This window comes from Acanthaster planci, linkage group LG06 (assembly GCF_054643075.1).
Source record: "Acanthaster planci isolate LZ-2023a linkage group LG06, COTS_SCS, whole genome shotgun sequence".
NCBI lineage: Eukaryota > Metazoa > Echinodermata > Asteroidea > Valvatida > Acanthasteridae > Acanthaster > Acanthaster planci.
Genome location: NC_141782.1, coordinates 20241661 through 20268748, shown reverse-complemented (window position 1 = coordinate 20268748; position 27088 = coordinate 20241661). Strand labels below are relative to the sequence as shown.

At 40.3% G+C, this 27088-nt stretch overlaps 3 protein-coding genes across 4 annotated transcripts; 2 read left to right on the top strand and 1 right to left on the bottom strand.

Annotated features, from left to right (window-relative positions):
* The first annotated feature begins 192 nt into the window (after positions 1–192).
* Positions 193–10112, top strand: herpud2 (HERPUD family member 2). Of its 2 annotated transcripts, none has more exons than XM_087138361.1 (8): positions 193–390; positions 1939–2198; positions 2945–3022; positions 3547–3845; positions 4405–4533; positions 5103–5459; positions 5952–6063; positions 6410–10112. In XM_087138361.1, exons 2-8 carry the CDS (start codon positions 2055–2057, stop codon positions 6602–6604), a joined length of 1314 nt encoding a protein of 437 aa, XP_086994487.1. In that variant the 5' UTR covers positions 193–390; positions 1939–2054; the 3' UTR covers positions 6605–10112. The 2 variants fall into 2 exon arrangements, with proteins under 2 accessions (XP_086994487.1, XP_086994486.1); XM_087138360.1 differs by having other exon boundaries at positions 193–399.
* A 2031-nt stretch (positions 10113–12143) lies between these two features.
* Positions 12144–21927, top strand: LOC110981348 (charged multivesicular body protein 4b-like). Its single transcript, XM_022238860.2, has 5 exons — positions 12144–12466; positions 15812–15989; positions 17406–17520; positions 19320–19434; positions 20614–21927. Exons 1-5 carry the CDS (start codon positions 12292–12294, stop codon positions 20670–20672), a joined length of 642 nt encoding a protein of 213 aa, XP_022094552.1. The 5' UTR covers positions 12144–12291; the 3' UTR covers positions 20673–21927.
* On the bottom strand, positions 21616–26894 carry LOC110981354 (deoxynucleoside kinase-like). Its single transcript, XM_022238867.2, has 4 exons — positions 26519–26894; positions 25309–25690; positions 24630–24790; positions 21616–24200 (listed from the first exon to the last, which is right to left on the bottom strand). The coding sequence occupies exons 1-4, from the start codon at positions 26741–26743 to the stop codon at positions 24117–24119; spliced, it is 852 nt and encodes a 283-aa protein (XP_022094559.2). The 5' UTR covers positions 26744–26894; the 3' UTR covers positions 21616–24116.
* Positions 26895–27088: the final 194 nt, after the last annotated feature.

Below are 27088 nucleotides of genomic sequence, written 5' to 3'. Positions count from 1 at the left end.
CGTGAAATGAAAATCAACTTGTTTTCATTTATTCGTTGCCTTTACATACTGGTTTTGCCTTCATATATGCACTGTATAAGGTTTTGCAGTTTTCCTTTTCCAAGCTTATGCAAATCATGTGTAAGTGATTTCACCAATCACAGCTCGCCATATCAGCGAACTGGTCACCTGACTTTAAGATGACGTCACATACACTGTCGCCTGTGTTTTTATTGACGAGTGTGCTAGCGCCACGATATTCTGTTCCTGGTACAAAAGTTACATCATTAATACCTGCATTTTGAACGCAGTACTGCCTGCCCATCTCCGAGGTGGACCTCTGAAGACCGCAGCTGCAACTCCAGTGGCATATATTCACCGAAATTATGTACACTGCGGACTACGGGAGGAGTAAGTTATGTAAGTTTGGGAGTTGAACGAGAAGAATTAGTATTGGATTGTACACGTTTGTACGCGTTTGGGCGTTGGTGTAGCTACAATGCTACAACCATCCATGCTACAACATAGCATAACCCTTCCTAGACTAATTTTCTGGGTCATTTGGCTTGGTACGCAATTTTCTTTCTTACCGTAATTGAGTAGAGATTTTTGTTTTATCTTTCTTTAAAAATTTGAATGGACGTTCATCAATCTTCAGGTGTAGGCTTCATGGTTTGTGACGTTTATTAGGCCCCCAGTATAAAGTGATTACAATTATGCAAAGAAGATGAACAAAGAAATTGACTCGGGTGGGATTGGAACCTGCGACCTCTTGAGCACCATACCAATGCTCTACCAACTGAGCTACTGTTCATCTTTGTAATCATTGATAGACACCTAGTCACTTTCCCAATGTAGTTTCTTTCATGATTTACAATTTGAAATTCCAAAAAATAGGATCATCGCAATAAAGTGAATGATGCCTGTGTTTTTGGGGTGGACTTACCAGGTTTGCAAGATTAAAATGACAAAATCTGGAGGGTCCCTCAGTATACAATCCCTGCCCAACACGAACCTTCTTCTATAGGAATTATAGGGTCCCTAAATACGCAATCCCCCAAATATTGGTCTCTATTTTGCGTTTCATCACTGCCATTCATTTACTAATACCTATTTATTCTCGATCAACCCTACCAATCCGGATCCGAAATCCTTCAAAATCCTCTGGGCAGTTTTGAAGGATTTTGGAGGATTGATGCAGCATGGCAAAATTACATTGCTTGTGGCAGAGGATGCATTGTCTCAAGGTTGTTGGTTAGACCTTGTGTTGTTCATGAATTTATTCATGCATAAATTCATGCCCACAAATACAAATCCTCCTTACTGTTCCACGATACCACATATACACTCTGCCTCAACATAATGAGAGGAATTGCCCCATGATTTGGAAGGATTGAGGCAGTGGGTGCCCTTCCACAGAACATATTTGTGAACTATCAGAGGAGTGAAGCTGTATCCAATTTTTTCTTGGAGGCAGTTGAAGGATTTTGAAGGATTTGGGGTGTATCCTCTGAAAAGGGCCTAGACGGTCAGGGTTAAAAGAACAGACTGTTAGAATGAACAGTTTGGTTCCCCTTCCCCTTCATGAGTTTACAGTACTTCAGCAACTTGCCAAATACTTTGAGGTACCAGTCTGCAAACACATGTAAAACCAATACGCAAACATGTCTTATATTGATATGATATGAGTAAGGATTTAGAAGTCACAAATGTTGTGTTTCCTTTTACAGTGTACATTAAAGGAATTAAAACAGGTGGATTTGTCCCCCCAGACAGCCAAATATTCTAAGTATCTTCACAGACAATTATATTGTCAGTTACACATAACAGTCAAGTCCTCAGGAGTTTCAGTGTGTTTTTAATATGAATTTGATTGCTGAATTATGCAACAGTTGTAAAATTGAATTTGCATTTGGCCTCGCTCTTAATGAATATTTTTTTTCGCCTCCTTTTAAACAGGAGTCACAGCTAATGTTGATGGGCATCACAAGTAACCGGTGTTAAACAGTACAAGCAACTCATTTTGAAAAATATTGAGAGTCTGAGACCAGACTGATCTTCCTACATACGTCAAGATGGAGCAGTTAACAGGGATGCCTGTCACATTATTAATCAAAGCACCTAACCAGAAGTTGGGGGACCAGACTGTTGAGTGCTTCCTCGATTGGAGCGTGCAGAAACTAAAAAACCACCTCGCAAAAGTATATCCTAGTAAACCAGTGAGTAAATTGTTTTTTTTCCCCATTTCTAACAAAATCTTTTTTTCTCTCACAATTACTTCAACTCTTTGGTTGTGTAGAGTTATGAAATTGGAATATTCCAGATTGTTAGAATTTGTTTAGACTCTAGATGCCTTGTATTAGAATATGGCTCTTGTTATTTAGCTTAAATGTGATGGAAATGTGGTTGACTTGACCCTGATTCTGCCAGATGCAGCACAGTGCATCAGGTGAATAAGTCTGATGCACTTTGATGCACTGGGCAATCAACAGCAGCCAAACAAACTGGCCATGTTGAGACAATTGGAGCTAGTCCCATTGAACAATGCTACTGTCGGATCTTGTGGTGTCTGGCATCCACAGACTCTCAGGCTATTTGGCCTTGATAAGAGTTGACCGTGGGATCTTGTTAAACTTTGACACATGATGCAGACTGGTGTGTCTGGCAGGGCTTCTAGCCAAACTATCCTGGAGGGTTAGGGTTAAGATGTTACTTGTATGAACCTAACTTTTATCAAATGAAAATTTGAAACTGTGATGTTTCTTTCACTGAAGTCCATTAACACAGAAGCTTTGTGGTAAAAATTGCAACAGAAGTGAAAGCAGGCTTGACGCAATTTCCTTGATGCATTACATATCTGTATGCTTTGACTTTCGGTCTTGAAAATAATTTGTTGGCAGTTTTCTTTGTAATTCATATAGGTCTCCCTATCTCATCATGCATTTTTTCCTGAATCTATTTTTAGAATGAGAAGAATCAGAGAATCATTTATTCTGGCAAGCTGTTAAAAGATAACTTGCTACTGAAAGATGTTTTAAGACTGGTAAGTATGAACCACATACATGTTTAAATGGAAATGTACAAGTTCTTTAACTTGTTTCTGTTTATTTTCTTTGCCTTGTATTGAGCGTATATTTGATTACATGTCATTAAAATTTTACTAGTATATAATGGCATTTGATGCAAGAATGGATTCAAACACATATGGCACTGGCATAAATTTTTTTTTGTTGGAAGTGGTTCGTTGTTCTGAATTGTTATGTAATGATACAAGTTCTTTTATCCACAAAGTGGATAAAATTGTTTATTAACCTCAGGTTATTTTGAATTCTGTTTATACCATTCAGCAATTGCTACATACATGTAAAGCTTCAGCAGATATTGTAAGTGTAGGAAAGTGGATTTTCAATCAGTGCTCATGCGACCCACTCGACAAAACATTTCTAAAATGGCCAGAGATTTTGTCTCCACGTTCATTTGCTTTTTCAGATTTTATCTCATTCATGAAATCTTAGCTCACCAAACGGCCTGTTAATTAATTCCCCCCCCCTCCCACTTTTTCGTCAGGATGACAAGTCCCTCCAGCACCACACCGTTCATCTCGTCTGTTCGCCCTCTCCGGAAGAACTCCTCCAGCCCTACAAACCCAAATCCAGCCCGTCACCCATGGCAGACCAGGTGCCATCATCGTCGTCAGTCCAAGGCAACTCCACGGGAAGCTCTGGAACAGACGGGGGAACGACCACCCCAGCAACCATTCAGAGGAGACAGAGCACACCGATTGAACCTTCGCCACCGGCCTCTGCCGGTGGCCTCAGGCACAGGACTGTCAGTACACCTTCCTTCTCCAACTTCTATCCGTACAGGTTTGTCATCTTTGACTCTTTTTAAGAATTGAGTTGCCATGATGTTGAAATCAGCATGAGTACTCTAGATGAATCCATTGACCATCTCGGTGCTTTCATTGGTTATGTGCATTGGCCCCCGCCAATGGTGGTAAGCATTGTTGTAACTCGTGTATGAAGCCCACTGTTCTGTGATACAGTCTCTCCGAGCAAAACCCAAGTGCTTTCTGCCATTGAAGGAGACCTGTTGGGGAATGTTTAGTGAATAGTTGCAAGATTTGTCAATCATTTGACATTGTTGTGGGGTTTTTTTTTGGGGGGGGGGGTGATTCAGACGCAGGTTCAACCACTTCATTTGAATAAATGCCATCAAGCATTTGTTTTGTTATCATAGGTTATTTGGCCACATGCTTTGTTCATTCATAAACAAAATTTATAGTAATTTCATACACTTCACATACCTGCCATTTTCACAGTAATGATGGTATTGACATGTAGCATCCACCGAGCTAAAACATATGAAGTGCTTTTGATCATGAATCGGTGACTCATAGTGATACTTTTGGCTCTCCTTGCTCAGTTATGGGAACTATCCAATGCAATATGTGCAGAGAGCCAACCAACAAGGGTACATGGCGGCTAATCAACAACAGCAGGCCATGTGGATGCAACACATGTATGCACAGCAGATGGCTCAGTACCTGCAGTAGTGAGTACAGATTTAGACACATACATGAAGTATGGACAAGTACAGTTATAATTTAACTCCATCCTGCCGCATAACTTGGTGTAGTGTCCTGTCTTTTTTAAAGGTCAGCTAAGCTTTAGACCCAACACTCCTATCACCTCTGGGACAGTTAGTTGAACGCATTTATGTAATACATTGGCAAGTGATAACAGAATAACAGTAGAAATGTTGGTACCACAATCTAACTCGACCATGCTGTCTTCAAGGTAGTTTGCTATTCATTCTCCTGCCGCAATTTACATTGAACGTTTGCGTTACATTTACCTGTGTGTGGTGCAATTCTGTGAAATAAAGTGCCTCGCTGTGAACATAACAAGTTGTTATCTGCTAGTATTCAGATTTGTGAATGCCAACTGATCAAATAGAGTGTACTTAATGCTGTGTGGTTTTATACATGTTCTTGGTGTTCTTATCATGACAAGATTCCTGGAAAAATGTCTTTTGAAGACTTAAGTTTTCTAACAAGGAGAGAAATAATAAGGAGAAAAATACTGAAAGTAATCAAGTACATGTATGTCATCATCTTGCAGCTCTAATCAGTTCCAAGCAGGCGGTGCCGGCCTCAACGCAAACCTGCCAGCAGCCCCCGCCCCTGTGGTGGTACCCCAGCCCCAAGTGCCCGACCAACCGGGGGTCATTAATCCGCCAGTGGTTGCTCCCAACGTTGGAGCGGCAGCAGCGGCGGCGGCAGGACCGGACCAGAACGTACGTATGAATGCCGGGCTGGGCCCCGCGGTGGAGGACGATGACGAGGACAACGTCAACCGGGACTGGCTGGACTGGATCTACACCTTCTGCCGCTTTGGCGTCATGCTCAGCCTGGTCTACTTCTACTCCTCCCCCAGCCGCTTCCTGATGGTGGTGGGCTTCATGATCTTCATGTACCTGTGAGTTCTAGGCAACAAATGGCTTCATAGATGCTTCGTCAATCTGGCATTTGGTGACTCTGAAGTCTGAAGTAATGATTTTGTGAAGGAATGTCCTTTGCCCCACCTAGGACATAACAGTCATTTTCAGTGGTTCTGAAATTTTGTTCATCTGTGAGTCAGGAATCTGTTGAACCTAAGCTCTCCCGATCAATCACAATTAACCGGGAGTTTTCAGGCTGATTTTTCTAGATTGAGGAAGAGACAGCTCAATAATTGCTATTTGTCACTTAGGTTGGATTCCACTGTAAACTTTGTGGCATCTGTGAAACATTTGGATTAATTGCTGCTTTTTTAGTCTGTAATGTTGTGTTTGTTCATGCCTAAATGTCTTCACATCTCTTTGTTCCACCGGGCACTGTTGAAAATGATTGAATCACTGATAAACTTGACAACATTCCAAAGATCTGTATTCAGTTAGGAGTCAAAGAACTTTCTCCTTTTTTGATACAGGTATCAAAAACGTTGGTTCCGGCTGCATCGGGCCCCCATCGCAAGGGAGAGATTGGAGAATAGGAATGAACAACAAGAAGACGGGGAACAAGACAACAGCAATCAGGTACAGGTAGAATTAAGATGCAAGCTCTTATTAAACTCACAGTCTCTGGTTCACAATGGAAGGGGGGCTGAAAAGTGTTTTTCCAGTGAAACATCTGACCATGCAAGGTCCCTTAGGGGCTGAGGATTGACAAGGCGTTCTTATGCCATAGAGAGTAGTATCTATGAAAGATCTTGGGTAAGTTGCCTGCCCTGCAGGAAGAACGGTAGGACAGAACAAAGTCATTCAAATCATTAAAAGAGAGAAGTGAGGGTTGCATATTTTACCACAGAAATTGAAAATGAAGAAAGAGCACCAGCCAGACTATTCGTATCAAAGGTGTAACCTTTCTTTCTGTCTACAACCATTGCAGCAGGATGAGAATTTGGAGCAGGACGCCAGTGGAGAGTCTCAGGAGGAGCAGGAAACGGACTCTGATTCCGCCGAGACAGCTACAGCTCCCCTGGAGCCCCCCAGACCAGGAGTCCTGACAGTCGCCTGGGTCTTCCTGTCCACGTTCTTCACATCACTGTTTCCCCAGGATCCCAACCTGGCCGCGGTGAACTAACAGAACAGCCTCGCCCTCGAGTGTGGCCTCCCAGGATGTCCTTGTGTTTTCTCTGCAAGGTTTCGCCAAGGAATTTGAATGAAGGTGCCAGACCAGTCAGGTACCTGCCACATGATTTCTGATGCCATAACTATCTGTGCTGTGACTTCTAGGTTTCAATTTTGGGGGTTCCAGATGCCATTTTCAGTATCAAAATTTGAACACATTGGATAATTGAGTTGTTAATCACTTCCTGCCAGGAAGCCCGGTTTCGGGCACCGTGTGTTTATACGCAGAGCTGGGGTGCCTAGTTTCAGACAAAAGAGCTGGTCAGTATAACAAAAGACTGTACTCTGAACAAAGGACCTGCTGCTGGGAATTGCCATCATTTTCTACTTCCATTTTTCGAAGGTAATCCAGCACTGTTTTGAAACAGTATACCACTGTTTTGGGCATAGCGTGTCCGCGGATTAGCACCCTGGACAAAAGTGCTCCAGGGCCCCATTGATGAGCGATACAGTGCCACTGCTAGCTAATCCAGATGTGTATGAAAAGACGCTACTGGCATTCACCGGAACAAAGGAAATTATACAACACCTCACAATTCTGGGCTCTCTTTTACAGGGCTGCAGGCCTGGGTTGAATACCCGGGCGTCAATGAAGGTTGCCTGTCAGATTAGAGTAGCCACCAGACAGTCGTTCATGTGGGTGAAAACATCCAGTAAATGAACACATGAATTTTTGAAGAATTTTGAAAATGGAAAATCTTGAAAAGGTCCCGCCATCTCATCCCGGTCAAGAGAAATCCCCCCCCCCGGCAGGAAGTGGTTAAAAGTAAAATACCGTTCTTCCTTATGACCTACATAAAAATTTTACAAAATCACTGACCTTTGATTAAAAGCAATGGACACTTTAGTTTTTTTTCCTTCATGGTTTTGAAGAGAACAACCGTATATTTTTGGGGAAGGAGGTATATATGAAGATCAAGTTTGCATCCTGTATGTTTCTTTTGCCTTGCAGTCCTCTCGTTTTGTGTCCTGTATATAAAAGTCGAATTAAAACGTAGAAAGGTACATGTATAATGCGGGTTGAATAACAGGAGGAAGTTATTGTGTTAAACCGTTGGAGTGGCCAAGAATGAAATATGTTTACTTGGGTCCCTTGGGTTGTATTGTGTAATTCGACGACCAGAATTAGAAGCCATTTCTGCGGTTGGGCAAGGCTCGTGGACAGGTGGTATGGGCATGTTACATGCACCTTCACCCAGTAGGGTGATGTGATTTGCCAAATGTAAATGTGCGTGAAGCTGAGAAATGCGCGTTTGAGCACAGTACCACCGCAGTTATTGCGTAGTAGTTGATAAAATACCTTTACCACTCTGTTATTTTAAACACCAGATAAGTACCAAAGTAAATGAATTCTTCCTTTTAAATGAACTTGCACATGCCCTACCATCTTGAGATTATTTAACTTTTGGCAAGATATGAAGCTCGCTCTCAACTTGAAAACTGATGTATGTTTTCTTTTTATTCAAAATGGCAATGCACTGCTAGCCCACTCAGCACCCTCCTCCTCACCCTGAATTTTTTTTTCCACAAAGAGCCCTTTTTCCTGGAATGAACACCACCCAATGCCTCTTCTTACACACCAATGCATTTGTATAATGTGTCACAGACAGTATGGTGTGGTACTAAGCCATGTTCATTTTCCTGCAGGTTTCAATCTCAGAAATCAAGTGCACATAAGTTAAAACACGCAAAGCAATTTTGCAGCCAACTTAAAGGTAACCAAGTATATTTGAATGTAATGGAACTGTCTTGCAGAGCAAATCACATTTTTGGAATTCAAATTTCAAATATTTTCAAAATTTCCTTATCCTCTCGGAAATCATCTGAAATCAGTCACCTGTACTGTTCTTTGTGTAACACGAGCGTGCACCATTAGAGAAAATATTAAGAACTTATAGCATTCAATTTGTTAGCAAATTCTTCGCAAAACAAGATACGCTTTTACGTCAGTTTTTCAAGAAAATATCTTTAGCTGAAGTGGGAATTTGTTTCTCTACTCCACTGATGTGGTTTTGCAGTTTCAGTTTTTTAAATTTTTGAAAGCGTGCCAGCTCATAAAACGCTCCCCTCTGGTACCCCACTGGAAGGTGTGGTAAGAATTTGTAGGACTAGGAAATGTTCAGCCCATCATTGTTACCTGATGAATCACTTGATGGCCCTCGAAAGTCCCAGTGCAGAGAGTTTGCCTTTGGAATTGGTTTTTAGAGGATTCAAGGTTAGGATTTAACGGGACCTTGCCGGTTTGTCTTACATTGTTGTAACCCTGGACAATAGAAAGGTTTTTTTTATTGCCATGGGTTGGTATGTGCTTCCAGAAAGTGTCAAAGCGACAAATTGCAATCGTGTTTATATACCTGTGGTAATTTGTACTGCACCATTGTCAGTCCTGATTTTCTATCCATTTTTATCACCAGTAGTGTTCTTTGTATTCATATCATACATATGTAATAACATCTGCTTAGGCCGTAAAAGTGCTGTTTTAAAAGGAAATTCTTTTGAACATTATTTTATTGTTTGGGATGGGAAGGAGGTATGTAATCCTCATTAATGTAAGAACGGAGACACTTCTTCCGCATGCATTTCAAGAATTTGTTTTATGCAGAAAAAAGTTTCCTTTTCTTTTTTTGTTTGAGAAATGTCTGATGCTTTTCTTCTATCCACCTCATACTTTTTAAAACTACACTTCGTGTTTAGTGATGCTGTTTATGATCACAGACCTATTTTTAGCTTGTCACTGAAGTGTAACCATGCGTATGTACCATGTTGACCCCACCACTTCATTCCAGTACCATGGAGGAACACATTTAAGGACCTTTAGACCACATTGTTCCCAAAACTCAGAGGCCAGACAACACTTCTGTTGAAGCAGCATTTCAACACAGATTAGTTGGCAGTGTTTGTTTATTATGGAAGCATTTTCACCGTACTAGACTGAGATAGAATGGAGCTTTTGGGCAATATACCAGGCAGAATGTGGGACGGAGGGTACCCCCCTTACCTGTCCTATCCCTATACACACTGTAGACTATTGTTACCTAACACATCCCCCTAGAAGTCTGTAAGGAATTCCTGAGATTCCGATCAAACAATGACCAACACAAAGGTGGGGGGGGGTTCTCTCCGTCCCATATCTTGCTTCAAATGTTGGCCAAGGCTCGTGGTACCTGTAGCACAGCTTTGTAAACCCTCGGACCCGCCCCCCAGAAATCACAATTCAAAAACTTGCTCCACACGGGTTTAAAGAGTTTTTGGTGGTGGGTAGTGATTCGCCAAAGTTTTGTTTTTCTCATCAAATTCAAGCGAAATGGCACTTTTCTATAAATAGTTGTAAATACCACATACTGCATATCGAATGTAATTCTGTATATTTATAAATGTACAAACATAATGTACAAACAATGTGAACTATACATGAAACTGAGATACATCTCTTGCTTGATATTAAAAAAAATGGAATAAAACTGATGTGGGATGCCGTGTGTTTGTAACATGAGTTGTGTACATTATTAGATATTTAGTTTTAATCAAAATGCCTCTTTAAAGAGCAACTTTAAGGAAAAGATGTTTTCTCTGAATTTATCTGTTCAAATAAATAGGGAAGCATGGCATGAACAGGAAAAAAAAAAGCCCTTTTTAGCTTGGTACTGTTGAGCTCTGAAAACAAACGACTTGGGATGTTTCCAATTTATTTGAACAGATAAAAATCAGAGAAAGCATGTTTTCCTTAGAGTGGACTCTTTAAGTTGCTGTTGTCGTTGTCACAACCCTGATAGGCATTCCAAAAGTCATTCTGTATCAAGGGAGGGTAGGAATTACGAGAGGCAACCATCTCAAGTTTCATTGTTTTTCTAAGGCGCAGTATGCAAAGCATCCGAATCGCCATATTTCTGAATGGACATTAAGCATGTCATTATGTTCTTGTGGAAATCTAGCCAAAGCCAAGGACAAACTGACTTTTACATTTCTAAATCCTCCAATTTCAATGATGCTTTCATTAACGCAGATTGAGCTTGAAGTAAAATGTTTAGTTTACAGCCAAGGGGGGGGGGGCTTTAAGCATATTATTTATTCGACCTTTCCACAACAAAGTATAACAAGAAAGTATCACAAAGTATCAAAGAAAAACATAACCAGTTCAAAGCTAGCCTGGGTTGCTTTAGTGTACTTGTTTACACTATGACAACAGCCAGCTATATAATCCAAACTTGACTTGAAGTATTAATATTCAAAATAAAATTTCAACACTGGAAATGAAATAAAACACAAAATAACAACGGTACCAGGCAGTTTCAAAAATCACAGTTAAGAGCAAAATAAAACACATTGATGATTTGAATCTATATATGTATATGTTTTTGCTCATTTTGTAGGTGTACTGCCTTTTAGAAAGGAGTAAGTACTCGCCCGTGTAATTTTTCCCTAGGAACGTTAGGGGTAGTTATATACGGGTGTGATTAACGTCAAGCTTGATCGGGTGGACACCTAGAAACTTAAGTACTAAGGTAAATAACGAGGTTTTTTTCTTCCATTATAAAAACATCCTACCATGGAGGTAGAATCATACCGACGAATTCCCCACCAAGAAAAAAAATTGCAATGTAGACTCGAATCTTCGGCTTGATTCTAAGGATAACGCCCTTTTATTTTAAGCTACCATGGAAGTCGGACAGGACAATTGTCTTATATATACCCCATTTATGATAATTGCCCCAACCTTCCTTGATGGGAAATGCATGTGCGACGGTTAAGATACGCCCATTTTATTATAATTCCTCCTAACCTTCTTAGGAAAAAATTACGCGCCCCTGAGCCAGTCCACCACCCACGCATCCAGGATTCAGGCCAGTAAATAGGCCGACGGAAAAAAGCTTGCACGGGCTAAATCACAATTTGCAATGCGCTCAAATTCTCTACGAAATAGAGCATTTTGTGGCCGATGAAGATTTGTAGAAAAGACAGGTTTAGGCGGGTAAATAGAATGTCAGCTTGTGTCTGAGCATGGAGATGGAATTTATCAGAAGAAATCGGTGTCCAGTGCAAAAACGGTCCGATTTTTGTAGGCATCGATATTTCAAAATGTCGAGCCGAGAGGCTTCAAGACTTCATTTTAGGGGTGACCATCCGTGGAAATAAATATCTTCAGAAGTCATCGGTTGATGAATGGAAATTTGAAAAGAAAATGAAAACCATAAACCGGGCTTTAATTTGAAGTGCGTCTCAAAGGCCTGAGAAACGCGTGGGTATTTTTCCTGATTTGTTGAAGTTCGGGTATTTTATGACAGTTTATACTGGCCTACTTAGGCGCCTGCCACCTACTATGGATGTTATATGCCGCCCTCTGTTGCTTGCATTGTTCCAACTTCCTATTCGACGGCTCCTTGACTGCTCAAACGATTTGATAACGAACATTTTAGGGGAACCAAGCTATATTAACTGGTCTCCATCTCAATGTAGTGCATTAGCAATGACGTTCACCACTGATACTATTGTAGACTCAGTCATTTGCTATTTTTACACTGCACAGTCACTGACTTAAGGTCTATGATTTAATCGAGAGTTGATGTTGAAATTGTACTTTTAAAAATTAAGAAAAATACATATTATAACTCCCCGGTGTGAGCAGGAAATTATTTTCTAACCATGTCGTTCCTTTTTGGAAAGAAGAAGCAACCTCAAAAGGCCCCGTCAACTGGCGACGCAATCCAGAAACTGAGACAAACAGAAGAATTGCTGGAAAAGAAACAAGCGTTTTTGGAAACGAAAATCAAGCAAGAACTTCAAGTAGCAAAACAAAATGGTACAAGAAATAAAAGGGGTAAGTTATGCAAATCTATGCCAAATTTCAATCAACTAGTATCCTGACAGTACTGTCAGTGTCAAGACTGTACATGCAACCGGACCATGGAGGTAGAATCACATGGAGGCAGAATCACATTCTACCTACATGATGCAACTGACAACATTTCCAGTCTATACCAGTAGACATGCTAGATTGGGAGCAGGGCGGATGGATGTCAGACTACCCTATCACCAGAACTGTGGGGTCCCATGTCGGCACGGGTACCGGTCAACTCAGTCCGTAACCAACTCAGTCCCAAGTCAACTCGGTCCCAGGTCAAGTCGGTTCCATGTCAACTCAGTCCCAAGTCACCTCGGTCCCAAGTCAACAGAGATTGTTAATAATTTCATTGGGCGGTATCATGAGGTCGGGTCACTTCGCCCACAACTGCACAAGTCTGACAAGATGCCAAAAATCTAACCATACAATTCCTACATTGGGCATTTAAGGCAGAAACAAATCGAAGCTTAAATATAAGCCAATAAAGTCAACAGAGAAGAAATGTCTTGGAATGGGAGAGTGCCATTATTTGTCAAACAATTTATTTTCTTATTTGTGTGACAGTGTGAATAGAGTCCATGCTGCGTGGGTACATCATTAGTGGAGCAGAGACTGTCGAGCGCCACTCATAGGCCTGATCTAGCACAGCTCCATACGAAACATACAGCATGCCAGCAAATGCAACACTCAATCGACAGCAAAAATATTCTAAGAGGCATACATTTTCAATCTACACTAAGCTTGTGCTTGAAAAGTAGCCTTCTTGGTTGCAATTCCTAAATGGGACCGAGTTGACTTGGGACCGAGTTGACCTTGGACCGAGTTGACCTGGGACCGAGTTTACTTAGGACCGAGTTGACACGGACCGAGTTGGTTACGGACCAAGTTGACCGTAAGCCTTCCGCTCCTCTCCTCTCGTGGGAGGAGCGGACGTCGGACCCCACATTTCTGGGGGTAGATGTCGAACCCCACCTGCTCAGAGTTGTGGGATACCTAGGCCTACTTAGTCCGAGTAACTTGAACCCTACAAATCGCCTTTTTTAACATTTGGTCATGGTCGGGCGATTGTCATGATTGTAGGGTAGGCCTACCTTACATAGGCTTTACTTCCATTAGTTTGTTTCACTCAGTTATTTGGACTAGGTACATGTACTAGAATGGGTTATTCTATAATCGCGTTAGTTATCACATTTGTGAGTTATTCTCTGAGTCTTCTCAGAATGACACATACTCAAGAAAGAGATTGATCCATGGTGCAACCACAATCGTTTTACTTATATCGTTATCACATATGCAGATCAAAAACAAGATTTCTCGTTCACCTTCCTGAATTATCCTGTCCTTGCTGTTGTTTAACTCTTACTTTTTAACTTGATTCATGAAATTTTGTTTGTGGTTCAATTTATTTTCTTCTACGATAGCTCTGAAAATCTGTGTGGTCACCATATGCAAGCGGGGTTGGAGTCTCTGTTATCGCGGTATCGAGAATATGATGGTCTTTAAAGCATTTTGCTAACGAATAAGTAAAGATAAAAAGAATTATTTTGTTTAAGAGGAAACAAAACAACCTCATTCTGTGATAATGCCACAATTTGCTTGTAATTGACCCCATTTTCTTAGTCTTCTCCTTAAAGACGCCAAACGCAAGAGAATGAGATAGGAACCATTGCACTGTGCCACTTATTAATATGGAAATCAGTGACTTCATTTTTTTCACCAGAACTTGTTTACTCCAATCTTAAGTGTTTGTTTTCTCCAATCTTAAATATAGAAACAACTTTGACATTCATCTTATTACTTAAATTGGTGTTTTGCCGAAGGAATAATGCGGGTATTGCAAATTTCATTTTTTGGTGGACTCTTTTTATTATCGATGTCTGAAACAATTGTTCAAAATGTCTTCTTTCTGAGTTCTTATTCTGCGATAGTTATAACCATCACATTAGCCCTAACTCCCTACGATGTGTGCAAAATCATATTAAAATTGAAGGATTCAGGGCTGTTAGGGTTAGGCCTGAACTATGTTATTCAAGATTTATGTTACAAATTCTAAATGTCAGTTACAAATTCTTTAAACTGTATTAGAAAAGCAAAAAAATTGTGACAATAATACTGACGTAATTATTCGCTAATTGCCGCGGGCGCGGAGGGTAAAAGTACAATTGATGCAAGTCTGTTGTATTGGAGATTGGGGGGCGCGCTTTCCGCATGCGATGTTTTCAGCGCAGAAGCCCTTATTTTGAACCTGAAAAATTGCAGTTAAGATGTGTCTTTTGACGCCTTTAGCCACTTTGAAATTGATAAGAACCCAGCAATGGATATCCAAGGGCAGGGTGGCATTAGAAGTAATCATTAAATAGATAGATGGTAGGTAATGACGGACACGGTCGAGGAGAATGTGCAAATTTCGGAGAAGTTATATCGTTTATTAAAAATTATCAAAACTTACGGAAACACGTAGAATTTTTCTCTTTGTTTTAATAAAACTTTTCCTCAAGCCATAAATTATTGATTACCTGGGCAAATATTGGGAACTCTTTGGCAATGCAAAATTTAAAATTTCCGATACAGCGATAATGGAGTTACCACAATAATATAGGAACCGAGTATACCTACCTTGAACATTACCTTCCTCTCAATTCTGCTCCACCATGTTCTCATAAACAGGGCCTTTGTGTACTTGTAAAACCAGGCGGTTTTCCTATTTCCTATATCTCAAGTCTAACGAACATGACATAAGAGGACAGAAACGAGAGGAAGGGCCCTGTTTCCGGTCTAGATATGATTCGGACACAGTATTGGCGTTGACAATGTCACTCTGTTAGCCCCAGGCCAATGCAGGACAGTCTATTTCTCTGCATGCCACAGGTGTTTTCCTTCTCCAAAGCGATACCATTTAAATGATGGTATAAATAGTTTCAATATTCGAAAATTAATTTCAGTTTTGGTATGAAAAATTTGAGTTGAGTGCAAATCGAGAAGTACTAGAAGTAGTGTTTCACGTTCCCGACCATACATGTGAAAGGTCAGGAACAGAAAACTTGAGGAGGCCATTCACCCATTTAAGATTCATTCAAAGCACAGTGCTTAATTCACTTTTCTCTACATTTCAACATTTATCTTTAAGTCATCTGTCTATCTATCTGTTCACTGCCCAGTTTCCCCAAGTTTTTCTTGTCCTGTTCATTTATGGAAGGGGTTTGATAGTAGAATCTTGTGTAGGATCATTCAGAACACCATCGATGATTGGCCAAGTGAAGCAGCAGCGTGTACACCTTTGCACTATACCCATTTATGTTTTCAATCATTTGTGTGCTGCAGCGGCCATAATGGCCTTGAAGAGGAAGAAGAGATTAGAGAAGCAACTTGATCAGATCGACGGCACGCTGTCCACAATAGAATACCAAAGAGAGGCACTGGAGAATGCCAACACGAGCACCGAGGTCATCAATACCATGGGATTTGCAGCAAAAGCCCTCAAAGCTGCACAGCAAAACATGTGAGTTCATCACTTGGCAAGGATGGCTTTGTTTCCGTTCCAACTATGGTAATTGTCCCGACTGTAGTTGGGATAGTCCCAACGGCGACGGCCTAGTTGGGAAATTCCAACTGAGCATCTCTGCTAAAAGAACATTTTGTGGTCAGTAGACAGGGCGATTGGTTGAATGGAAGAATTACATGCTTGAAGCAGTCCCCCATCTTGTATTTCTGTAAAATTTTGGGGGATGACATTGATTTTTTAATAGAATTTTGCAGAAAAATTAGGAGTTTACCTGCTAGAAACTGAACAGAATATGAAAGATGAGTAACTAAAGTTGACTTGTTTCAGAAACACCTTGAAGACTTGTGACATTTGAGGTATTTTTCTCAACTGCTGTATTAGCATTATTGCCTTGCCTCTAGTCAGGACGGGGGGGGTCTGCCCAAACATAGTGACAAGTTCAATCAGCCACAATGTCTCAAAGCTGGTGAATTTAGCCTAGTGTCCATCAGCTATTTCATGCATATGTTGACAATTTGTATCTGGTGGAACCTGACCCAGACCGTGTCCACATTGCTAGGCTGCAAGTTGAAATTACTCTCAACTCTATGGGAAATGGCCGTACCACAACTTGTGAGTAATTTTAAACCACAGCCAAGTAATTCGGGTGCAGCCAACTGTTGCCATAGTTGGGTTGTAAGAGCTACATCCATAAGCCAAGAGCTCACATTTCCTGAAGCTCCTCAACAGAGAATGCTTCCTGAAGCAATTTCCTTCTATGGAGACAAAAGGGACGAAATAATCTTCTGAGAATCAGTCACATGCACCGAACACCATGTGAAATTGTGTCGCAATAGTATTAAACCTGCCATTCTTAATGTCTTCTTTCGCTGTGCCAACTGCGTTATTGAGAAATTTGGAGTCTGCAAAGATCAGGTAGCCATGTGTTACCATGGTAACGTTACCATGGTAACAGACTGATGCCTTTGCAGTCTCCCTTTTTGGGATATACTGTGGAGTAAAACTCACTGAAGTTGGCAAATGAAAAGTCGTCGTATATGAAATATATTGTAAAGATGGGCCGTGCTGTCGGTTTATGTTGGTCGTTTTCCGACATCACTGCCTTCGCAACAGTGCCCAACATCACAATTTTCTGTAAAAAACAAAATTTGAAACCCAACATAACATTTGCATGGAATTGCCTATAAATATGGTGTGTGTGGACGTCATGGAAATCCTACAACACTCAGCAAAATCCAACATTTGTTTCTCTGTTTACCTTTGATTTGGAAGTTTGGGTGTTGCCATATCAAAACTTCAGCGATGATCCAAACCTGACACTCTTGAAGATGTTACAAAAAGTGATCAAGAAAGGGTCTTTACTTCTGCTATTAGCCGACTCAGTGTTCCGTCTTGATTCTTTGTGTTATGCAGGGGAGTGGAGGACGTGGACGACTTGATGTCAGACATCCAGGAGCAGATGGAAGTAGCCAACGAAATCACCGATGCTATCTCCAACCAGATGGGTTTCGGACAAGACGTTGACGAGGTAAGCCCACAAGGGTTCGTGAGCCCAGAGCATATCAGACAGAACAGTCCTCATAAACTTTAGAAAGATCTCAGGTGTGTTGGGAATAGAGATTCAGGTTTCAGGGGGACTGTGTTAACCCATCCTTGACTAGTTTCAACCCTGGCCTCTAACAGCCCTCCCTCTGCCCTTAGAGAAAGATTTGTACGGTTTTTAATGTGATAAAAGAGACTTTTACTTGTGAAGTTTGTAGTTTCCTTAATTTTTCAACATTTTCAAATAGTGTCGCCCCTGAAAGTCATTTTCCTTTAGAAATACCACTCCTCAACTTCTGTATGTTTTCTCTTATGTAAAATTTATGTCTGTAAACGTAAGATAGCTAAATCTTGTTTATTCTTCCCCCAATGTTGAGTAGGGTTGAGTCAATTCAAATAATTCACTATTCGGATATTTGACTTTCAGTTCAGTCGAATATATGAATATATGAATATGAATATGTGTCTGTAAATGTAAGATAGTTAAATCTTTTTTATTCTTCCCCCAATGTTGAGTAGGGTTGAGTCAATTCAAATAATTCACTATTCGGATATTTGACTTTCAGTTCAGTCGAATATATGAATATATATTCGGTCTTACCACCAGCAGATTGTTGATGAACAAACCATATACAAAATCAGTAGCAATAACGCACACAATTGTACATTGTAATCACTGTAATAGCTTCTCACATCTACGAGTAACTCCAGCCCCGATTTAGCAAGATTTAAGACATGAATAATACTTCTTGCCCTGTTGAAAATTTCTATTCCTTTTTTGTTTAATGAATAATTTACATTTTGAATCATAAGATTTCTGTCACTTTTCATTTGCATCTACTTGAAACAAGCCTTCATAGTGCAATTTTTCTCATTCAAAACGAAAGGAAGTTCTCCCTTCCTTGCCATGAATCTTGCATTCGAATAATATTTGAATATTCAATAACCGGTCAAATATTCAGACACTCGGCACAGCCCTAATGTAGGGTCTGCTTTATATCCGGAACATCATTGCAATTTACGTATGCTTTGTGTGGTCACTGTGAGAACAACAAAGCAATGGCTGTAGTGGGTGACTTGTTAAAATGTAATCAATTTAAGGTTTTATTACTATAGTAGCAAATTCATTTTGAAGGAGGCAACAGAAATGGAGCGGTGTTGCAGCTCAGAGATCACCTTCCACTGTCGGTGGATATAAATGTTCACCCTGTCCCATAAGAAAAGAGAGAACTTACGCCTCATGCTACAAGGTTTCCCTATTTAGCCTGCACTCCCAAGTCCTTCCAAATCTACCAGGAGGGTTTGGAAGATTCTACAGAACTGTTTACTGTTCCCGTCTCCCTCAGTCGGCCTCTGTGACTTGAAATGGAGGTTGCTTACTCCTGACTGAAATATCAAAATTGTGCTGTTGGTTTGCTGTATGATGTAAGATTTTGAGAGGATTCAGGACGACTCCCGTGCAAAAATGCCCAGTGTTCCTTTAAGAGACACAGATATGGTTGAGTGGTACATCCCTCACCTTCCATCTCTCGGAACCGGGTTCGAATCCAGCCATGGGCCAGCATGTGGTTGGGTTTTCAGGCCTACCTGATTCCGCGGATGTCCCAGAAATATGTGTATGAACGTGGGGGTTTTTCTTCCACCTAAAAAACTAAGCATCTCTTTATTTTCTAATCCCCCAGGTTTCTCAAGATCATCGGGTTTATAAAGCCCAGGGTACTTCTGAAGAATCCTTGGTTTCATTACCAGGAATGATATTGACTTTTTTTCTGACTTTGTTTACAGGATGAACTGTTCAAGGAGTTGGAGGAATTAGAGCAAGAGGAGCTGGACGAACAGCTTCTGAGTGTTGGGCCCAGCGTTGCCCCCCAACTGCCCGACGTGCCAACAGAAAGACCCGGTCAGTATTCCCTTCGGCCAGGGGATCTTGCTAAATCTTGGCATTGTCTCGAATTTCAGCTTAGGTTTCGTGACTTCTTGTCCCCCAAGTTTAGATCTTTGGTGCTAATGCGGCTCCATTGTGCACTGTAGACACATGAAATTGTTTATTTATGGCCAAAAAGTTTCATTTGAAAGAACATGGAAGATGCGTCAGTCAACCTTCCTAACACAGCCAAACGCCTCAAATGATGAAAGTCACTTGAGCTGTACTCGTATACCATATTTCTCACTGCACCGTCGTAATTTGCAATGTTCCAATGCCCCACCGTGCAGTGATTTTTGTTAAAACAGGCCAGTAGGAATTGCCTAACTGCAACCTGAATGATGACGATAAAGCGTCAGTTCAGAGTGTCAAAGGAAGGTGGTTCCAAGTGAAATTGTTCTCTAGAAATGCGGGATCCAATTTACAACAGGGGTCAGGTAACACAAAGGATTCAGAAAGGTTTTGTGGTAAGACAGCCATGAAAGAAAATGAAACAAAAGTGATCTGTAATAATCAAAATAACCGATTTTTATATACTGATTAGAAGACTTTATAGCCTGGCCATTGTTACTTAACTTGGACTTAATACAAGGCGTTGGCTAGGGAATGTGCCATTGATTTATTGTGTAACGTTAGATGTCAGCTGCCTTGCCAAGAAAGATTGAGAATGGCACAGGTGCCAAATGGCAAATGTTTACCAATTTTGGCTCTGGCTGTAATCCTGTGCAGTTGATGAGAAAAACTATTGTTAAAAAAATACATCTTGAAATAGCCGCTGCTACACCTGACTCGGACCGGCTAGCCGACCCCGGCAAGCTCGGTGGTCGAGTGGTTAAGACATCTGCACTAGTAAGCAGGAGGTCGTGGGTTCGAGTCCCACCCAAGTAAGCTTGTGACTTTTTCGCAAGCTCTCGGACAAGCACTGAGCATACACTGTTTATTAATATATACGTTGGGTAAGGGCAAAACCCATTATATAATTTAACATCTCCCAACACAAAATACATCTTGAAATACATCTTGAAAAACTATTGTACTAAGCAATTTATAAAAAGTTGCCTGCAGAAATGTTCACATAGCTACAACTGGGTTATTGTTGAAAATTGTACAAGCTGGAAGCATTGTTCATCGTGAGTTGTTTTTCTTTCATTCCAGCCAAAGTTGCAGACCAAGAGGATGAGGATATGAGGGAGCTGGCAGCCTGGGCCTCCTAACTTGCATAGCCCTGGAAGATTGTGCCATTCAGAAGAACGGTCAATTATTGCTATTGTTATACTCAATTCTATTCCTATTAAACGGTACTTTCACGTCAGATTCTCAAGAGAGTGATCTGTTTATTAAGACAACTTGAGCAACTTTGTCCCGTTGGAAAGCTAGTCCTAGCTTGTCACCCGACAACTTGTAAATAGCCTTAGAAATCACTTTTATGCTTTTTTGCAGTCTCGGTTTGTTAATTGAAAATTAACCGGTGTGTAAGTTCTTTTTATGATTTTGCTGCTCGTGACTTTGTACCTATTTATGTCTCATTTTCTTATAAGTGGGATCGAAACCAGTGGGGTGTAAAGTCACTTTACAAATGGCACATTCTCATCATGTTACGAAGTACAGAAGGGGGAACCTAGGTTGCCCTCTCCCCCCGTCAGTCGCTTGTTCACACCAGTGGACTAATTTTCATAGAATGACTTTGTCCTTATTCATGCAAATAATCAAGACGTTAGAGCGAGCACAATGCGAGAGGAAAAAAAGTTGTATAAACAAAAGCAACCATTGCTATCAATTACTGACGTCTTGAGCCAAGACTAACATACTTGCGGTGTATAGCCTCAGTTCAGCCTTTCTCCTATGGTTAAATCAGTACAAGTAGTTGTGAATTAGCTCCTGACTTCTTTTTTTTTACTGCCCTCGTTGGTTTCCCACCATCAGGGGAACGGTTCTTTGTGTATGGCCCATCCCTAATTCAGAAAAACAAAATGGAGGATGTTTCCCCTCTTCCCCATGTACACCCTTTTCATTAAGTGTTTGTTTTACAAATCCATGAAACCACTGTCATGTATGCTTTGAACCATTGCTGTTTTGAGTTATAATTGGCGGTTAGTCTTTCAAATCCTAGCATGGCATTTTCGAAACATTTGAACAAAATGAAAGAAGCTTCCAAAATACATGTATTGTACTTTACTGGTTTATTTGCCATCAGAAGAAATTTGTTTGAGATATCTCTCTTCAGTGGAAGATACGAAACCTAAAATCACTACAACAAAACAGTGGCTCATCAGAAGACTGACTTACATATTAGTTGATTAAAAATGTAAACTAATGATTAAAATATGTACATGTATTTATCAATAGAAAAATTTAGAATAGTCCCAAGTGATCTTTAAAATGCAGTTAAAATGCAGATAGAATACACACAAAATTATGAAATCGACCTGATTTTTGTGTAAATAAAATTAATTATAAATGGTAAAGTTACCAGTGTCTGTATAGTTTTCTCCTTGAGTGGCTTTAAAAAACCTACACGAGTAAAAATTTTCCGTTACAGTTTTACATACAAGTGTAATGTTCTCCTCGATAGGAATGAAATGTGTACTATGCTACGTAAGTGTAAAATGTCATTAACACTGACAAAACATCAACAGAAATGAAAGTTGACGTGATCACCACTGTACATGGCATTTAAATGCATGCTTCAAACATTTAACAAATTGACTTGATTGGGGAGTATTCTTTCTGTGTACATACCCTCTCCCCTGAGGGGACATTGCTTTTTACCTGAGAGTGATAAATCTTACCTGCAGGGCTTTGCGAAACACTTGACCATTGATACATTTGACAACTAGCCTACCATTTGGAACCGGTAACCTTGAAACTTCAGACAGGACATTGAAATATTCAAAACCATTCTTGGAAATGGATGTTTGACCTGCGATGGAAGGATAGTCTCTTGCACAAATACCATTTTAACTCCAGCTGTGCCATTGGGCAGGTAACCATTATAGATGCATGTGTGTACGAAATGTCTGGTTTACAAACATGCTGCTAAAGGTACACCTGTCAGTTGTGCTTGTTTATCTTAGGCAACAAAAGTACTCAAAATCGCCACTGCTTGGTTTGTGGAAAATTAGAATTATGAATGTACCAGTAAATATACATGTAAATTCAAAGAAACTACGCCCATGTTAACACAGCAATTAACACAGAATATTTTAAAAATTACAGTCAATTCGGAAATTTTTGTTAAGGTACTTTAAAAAAATTTTAAAATTCTGAGATGAGACTTTAAAGAGGGATTAAAAATACAGTTTAAAATTGTTAAAAAACCTGACTGTTGAAAGTATGTACATTTTTTGTACAGTACATGTAGTGAGTACGTTCGTACACAATGATACACCTTCATTTCTGTACATACGCTGGCTGTAAAGGCATACTGCGTTATTTTGGTTGAACATTTCACTTTCACCCAGTAATTTATGCTGTGTTTGCCCTTGTGGTCAAGAGATTTAATAATCAGTCAAGCAAACAAGCTTTCTTTTTCAAATCTGATTTCACCTACATGCTGTGAGATGCGGTCAAATAATTTGCCAGTGTGTCATACGTCATGTGCGTGTACGGTACATTCTTATAAGAAAAACAAAATGTCCAAGTCAGATTCGAAAATGTATGAAATCTGCAGCATTAAAGGAACCAGGAAATAGAAATATTTTCATAAATTTTACTACAAACCCTTGAAATTGGATTTTTGGGTTTCAATTAACCTTATTTTAAAATTTGTTTTGCAATTTTAACCCATATCTTGATGCTTTTTTTGTTTTATGCTAATGCTGTTTGCATATTCATGAAAAGAACTATGATGTCATCCAAGGCACTGAATTTCAATGTTGAACTGATTTGTGCACAGAAAATTTCTAGATTTCTTTAACCACTGCTATGGCAGATTTCATTTTCTTTGGCAATTTATTGCTATGTGAGTATATGGCAATCATCCAGTAAAAATCCTTTCACAGAAATGTTCCCAGATAGCAAATTTGGGGTTCACAATTTGAACATGAAAATATGCAACCTGAACCATGTCTTCCTGGATTTACGTTACGTAGCAAAAGCGCCCTCACTTGTTCAGAATTGATAAATCTGCCTCAGAGAAATCTCTCTTAGATCACTATTTTTGTTGATGCATAATCAATGCAGCATATTTTGTTGACAGAAGTAAAAAAACAATGCGAGGCATAAAACAAGGAAACTCTTGATACCCCATAATGGAGACCCTGTGTAAGTTGTGAGACCCACTACGGTGGTTTATCATTTCTCCGTAAACGGCTGTATGACCCACAATTTTGAAACTCGAGGAGACTGGTGGACAGATTACACACCCTGAGCCCTCCCACTGCATTATCAACATGGCCTAGTGAGAGGCAATGTCTTGACTGTATTGTCGTTTTGAAGAGGCTGAGATTTCTAAAGCTCTCAGCCCTCGGGGAGAACGCCCCCTTCTGATTTCTCCCTTCACTGTAAAGGAGTCTTTTTTTAGAATGATCCATCTAAATTGGTGAATCTAGCATTCTCGGTCTATTTACACTATTCTGTAAAAGTATCTCTATAAAGTCAATTGTCGTAAGTGGTACTCGGTAAAAACAAATTAAACATACCTACGAGAAATAACTCCGTCATAGATTTTGAAGATGAAGCTTCTCCTCTAGCAGTGTGAATTGTTCTACCATATCGTCAAGGGGTTTAGTCGCGTCAAGAACCTTTGTGATAGGCGAGAACAGTTCAACAATTGAAGAAAACCTGTTCCACTCAAGTTATGAAATTGTAGGAACAAGAAGACCATGAAAAAGGCATAAGGTGGAGAAATAGATCAAAGTGAAACTGTAGGACGTTGATGGAATATGATGGAAAGTGAATACGTGTACATGTCTGCAGAGGGTTGTGTCAAGTCCTGCTTCCAAAATTTGGGACTTCCCAGTTTTCAGGGGGAAAAAATCTTCAACTGCAAATTTCAAACCAGAACGTACTCTGCAACCCCCCCATCTAGGAGTAATGAAGGTGAAACTTGCGGAAGAAAAAGGATTCATCAGTTAATGTGAGCTTAATCCATGCTTAATGGTAACCAAAAAATGACGCAAAACACCAAATGTCGTAGTGAAATTCTGTGAAAGCAGCGAGTGTGAACTTACTAATACTGGCGCTGGGAGTTCAAACTTCGTCCTCCTGAAGAGCCAGTCTTCATGCATCTGGTGCAGTTCTCTGAGATAGTCTAGAGGTATCCCAGACTCCTCTTTACGGCTGCGTGCAATAATACGCTTCTCACACTGCTCAGGGGTGCTGCGAAGGTACACTTGATAAACAAAAGTAAATAAAGTGTGCAAGTTTACAAAGTGAGCAATGAAAAAAAGAGAGATTTATTTGCTTACATGCGTATTAAGCAATTTATATGTAATTGGTGGCTTTTATTCATCATGTCAATAGCGCAACCCTTCAGAATCTACCAGGTTTTTGAAGGAAATGAAGAATTTAGGAAGGCAGTATTTAGCCTATCCCAAAAACAATTAATGACAAACCAAGAGAGGAGTCTTTTGAGAGAATTTTGGAAGTTTTCTGAAAATCCTTGATAACAATAGTATTCTTGTTAATATGAGCATGATGAAAGTTTGCAGGAAGGATATTTTTGCAATTATACAAGTGACGTTTCAGTTGTTATGTTTTATCTAACTCAACGAAAAACTTTATGTTCCAAGACCAAAAATCCTTATCCATAGAACCAGCCAAACATGCGGCTAGAAAAACCTGTGGAAACAGGCAGGACTGACGACGCTATTATCAAGAGATAAGGCCAAGTGTCACTGCTGTGCTAACCTATATGGTCAATATGCAAATCCTTTGTGGTCTGCAGCCAATCAAACCACTCGCTCAGCACGTTGTACTCGGGCCTCTGCAGCCTTCGGGTCTGATACAGGTTCTCGATGAAGCAGTACTTGCAGCTGTGCAAGGACCGCTCCATCATCTTGACTCGCCGGCTGGTCGGAGCCTGGTGCACCTGCAGCATGGTGAACTGGACGTAAGACTGGAACGCAAAGCTCCAACGGCTGGGGTCCTGGTACAGCAGGTCCAGCATGTTGGTGCCGCGGACATCCTGCCATTTGCGGACGGGCTCCGGAAAGACCTCAATCCCTTTCTTCTGGTCAAAATACTTGAGCAGTGTTGATTTTCCACTGCCAATGTTGCCCTCAATAACAATCTGTTAAATGGTAAGTTTTCAAAAGAAAAATATCGAGGACAAAGATACATGAGTGGAATCTGGCTGAACAAAATACGGAGCCTATTGCAACTATAAGTTTGTTCCCACTGCCTGAGTATGTTAGAAAATGATAACAGATCTTTTTTTTCTTTTTTTAAAAATATGTCTGAAAGAGATTTTTATATCTTAGCCACTACTTACATGATTTATCTTCCTGGACTTCAAAACTACAAAAAGTGTCAATCTTCTGAAGAAAAATACTAATCTAAGAGGGAAAAGATTCAATTTTTAAAAAATAACGTTAGACCTAGCTAGGGCCCCTAGGAGTACAATGATATTTTCTGTCATCTCATGGTCCAGCATGAGCTCTAAGATGGTAGTCAGACATGAAGCTCTTTCCAAACATGCTAAATGTGGGATTACTTTCCAGAAAAATGACTGTTCCCTTCAGATGTCGAACTAGTCTACTCTGTTGTCTAGAGACTGGTCTAGGTCTTTGCCAGTCGGAAATACACCGGCATGACGGGGACATGCTGGCAGCTATGAACATGATGAACAGACATAGATTGTGACATGATTTATACTCATAGCCATAACTCTGAAATCTGTAAGCCCATTTCAAACATGGCTCGTTGCCTAGATCTCCTGTCTTTCTAAGACAGTGCTACTGCTAGTGACTGCATGCTAGGCCTACTGCTAGATCCCTGAAATAGGCCTACTGCAGCCTAGGCCTATCGGCCTGACACTTTGACCAAAAAATAATTTGTTTAATTCAATCAAGTATGCAGTGATGCAGTTCTTAAAACCCAGTTGCATACGTGTACTTACTGTTCTTGGTTTGTCTGTTTTAGGGCCGTAAGTGCTGTTGTTTTCACTGATGACATTGCTAACTGAGGTGATATTGCCCAAAGGTGCTCGGTGTTGAGAACTCACCCTCGAATTAACACGATTTAAATCAAGTCTTTCAAATCTGTTTTGTCGCGTCAAAAGCATATTTGTTATGGGGCTGTGCAATTCTTCCTCGCCAGAGTTTTCCTGATTTTCATTTGACATCTTTGCAAGCGTTTTAGAGACTGATTAAATTACTGAATAAAAAAGATTCAGATGGCTGCAGCTGTGTAGGGCCTCCGAGTCCTTTTTGAGGTTAAAAACAGTTCAAAATCTCGCGCCTGAAAAATGCACACAGGAAGTCTTCTCTCCTGACCAAACACCTCATTCTGAGTACGAATTCTTCGGCGCCAGTCTAAGATGTAGCGATACCACTTTATAAGAGTGGGATGCGAAGTATTTATAGATAGTTTTCTGTATTACTTCAGACAAAAATTAAAAGAGAATAAAATAGTTTAAATTATTTCCTTATGTGTTCAATTTACATTTCTTATTGTACCCAAATATAGA